Here is a 2,291-nt window from a genome sequence, read left to right on the forward strand (position 1 = left end):
AGATAATTTTCTTAAAATGATCTTTGATGTGAAATTGATAAATGCAACCTTCACTTGGTGATAAGATTGGTCATCTTAGAAAGCAGTTTTTTTTTTCTTTAACGAATTAACATTTTCTTATGTATATAATATTTCTTGAACATAATTGATGCAGTTCCAGTATAAATTCCCCTTGTTGCACCTTTCAGTGAGAAAAATGTTCATTTGATGTAATGGAATTGGCAATATGCATATGAAACTTGTTGGCTTAAAAGAACAGAGAGAATGGTTTTAATACATAATTTGAATGATAAAAAAAAACAAAAATTGTTCATCCTGAAAGTACATCTTCTTTTCTTGATCTTCGTCGGCTGAGCAGGCTCTTGAAGATGTTTCTGCTCGAACCATTATTCATTTCTATATGCTCATTTCTTTCAGAGTATGCATGACTCGACCGAGACTTCCACGGCTCTGGAGAGTACTGCATCAGAAAAAGAATTTATTACCAATGTAATGTGAAATTGTGTTCTAATTCTTAAAGAAATTTTAAGCCACTTACTGAACGCCCTATGTTAGATATACTTCGAAAGCTTCGTCTGTATGAAATCGATCCCGAGCGCTTCATTGCATCTGATCTTTGTTCTGTGTCATGAAGCACAAGGGAAGATCAATTAGTAAGTTTATCATGTATAGAGATCATTAGTTGAACTCAAGTGCTTTAATGTGACAAACCTGTGAATACAAACTTCCCTGTAGGCAGAGAAGGTGATGGCGAAAGCATTCTTGGAGAAGGCAATGAAGATTGAGCTAGCTTTGAAAGTAAGATCGAAGGCGATTTACTGCATTCATGGACACAGTTTACTGAAGATCACAAAATTTTTTTTTTTTTTTTTACCAAAGGCATTCAATCAATACCTGAATCTCAATTGTTTCTCGCCATGAGTTGCATTAGCCACTGAAAGATGAAAAAGAAACAAGACTAATTTTAAAAAGTCATCTACATAATGTAGAAAATATAAAAACTGATATCATCATGCATATTTTCATTACCGGTTTGCAGGCTTTGTGATTGATCGATAATGTCTTTTCTCAGCTTTGATTCTTCATACTTTCTTATTACATGTGTCCCGCACTCACGTATTGCTTTACCAGCTGAAAGATGAGATTGATTCATCAATAGTTAAAGGAATTTAAGAAACTTTCGACAGACTAGTAAGTAGTGAAAGAAAATTGCCTGGTAAAATGTAGTGTTTATGGTACTTTGGAGGTTTGATGATGAGAGACTGTTGAACAAGACCTTTATGATCAGTAAATTCCCGGCAAGTACGAAGTCTCTGGTTCAATAATCAAAACTATGAACGTTTTTGATTCATTGACTATAAACAGTAAAAATGATTATACTACCTGTTCAACACAAACAATTCCAACTTCTGATTTAGAGACATCTTTGATCTTCTCATCAAGAAGAGCATTTATCTTATCTGAAACAGAGCCAAGGTGATCAACAGTGTTGACAAAGGCCTTAATAACATAGTCTTTCAAGTTGTTCATCACTCTGTATTTCACATTTTCACCATAGAATTAATTAAAACAGTAAGCAAAAACATTGATATAATTATACTCTTAAACACATAATAACACCTACATGTATGTCTGCTTTTCATTCTTATAACATAATTCAAAATGATCGGCTGCAGTATATAACTGTGATCGCAGATTCTTCATCTCCTGAACAATTGTTTCAAACAAAAACAAAAAATTCAGAAAAAATGGAATGAATTGATGGGTATATATATTGTATATATAAAGATGAATATTAAGAAACTGAAGAGATTTTGTTATAACATGAAAACATTCAAAATTATATGGAAAACTTGAGCTATTCAGAGTGTTTGTTTTGGAACATGAGAATTAATCAGAGAATGAACAAACGAGATGGTACCTTGACAGTGTCCAAGAAGAGAAACCTTTGATGCATAGAAATTTCATCAAAAGTTGAGGCTCTCCGATGATCAAGTAATGAAGAAGACGAAGCATGAGACAAAGTCTCCATTGTTTGTTTGATGAGTTTGAAGAAGGCTGATTGCATTTGCTCAAATGCTTGCTTATTAAAAAGCCTGAAAACGAATTTGCTCGTATATACCCCTATAAAAGTGGATATTTGTTAATACACCTTTCTCAAAATTATATTTACTACACGTCCCCATATAACATTTATTATATTTTTATTCATGTGACCCAATGGTTAAAAAGTAAAATCCAACCTATTCATTTTGACTTGTATGCATATATGCACATATTTATTTTGTGAG

The 2,291-nt window shown here is 32.6% G+C and overlaps 1 protein-coding gene across 2 annotated transcripts; it reads right to left on the bottom strand.

Annotated features, from left to right (window-relative positions):
- Positions 1 to 210: 210 nt before the first annotated feature.
- Positions 211 to 2,085, bottom strand: LOC120280677 (protein ABIL2-like). Of its 2 annotated transcripts, none has more exons than XM_039287605.1 (9): positions 1,922 to 2,085; positions 1,625 to 1,707; positions 1,384 to 1,534; positions 1,214 to 1,262; positions 1,030 to 1,131; positions 895 to 934; positions 712 to 818; positions 539 to 621; positions 211 to 460 (listed from the first exon to the last, which is right to left on the bottom strand). In XM_039287605.1, the coding sequence occupies exons 1-9, from the start codon at positions 2,066 to 2,068 to the stop codon at positions 311 to 313; spliced, it is 912 nt and encodes a 303-aa protein (XP_039143539.1). In that variant the 5' UTR covers positions 2,069 to 2,085; the 3' UTR covers positions 211 to 310. The 2 variants fall into 2 exon arrangements, with proteins under 2 accessions (XP_039143539.1, XP_039143538.1); XM_039287604.1 differs by having other exon boundaries at positions 1,214 to 1,313; positions 1,922 to 2,084.
- Between the last annotated feature and the right edge of the window lie 206 nt (positions 2,086 to 2,291).

The sequence above is a fragment of the Dioscorea cayenensis genome, chromosome 17 (assembly GCF_009730915.1).
Source record: "Dioscorea cayenensis subsp. rotundata cultivar TDr96_F1 chromosome 17, TDr96_F1_v2_PseudoChromosome.rev07_lg8_w22 25.fasta, whole genome shotgun sequence".
In the NCBI taxonomy this organism is placed as follows: domain Eukaryota; kingdom Viridiplantae; phylum Streptophyta; class Magnoliopsida; order Dioscoreales; family Dioscoreaceae; genus Dioscorea; species Dioscorea cayenensis.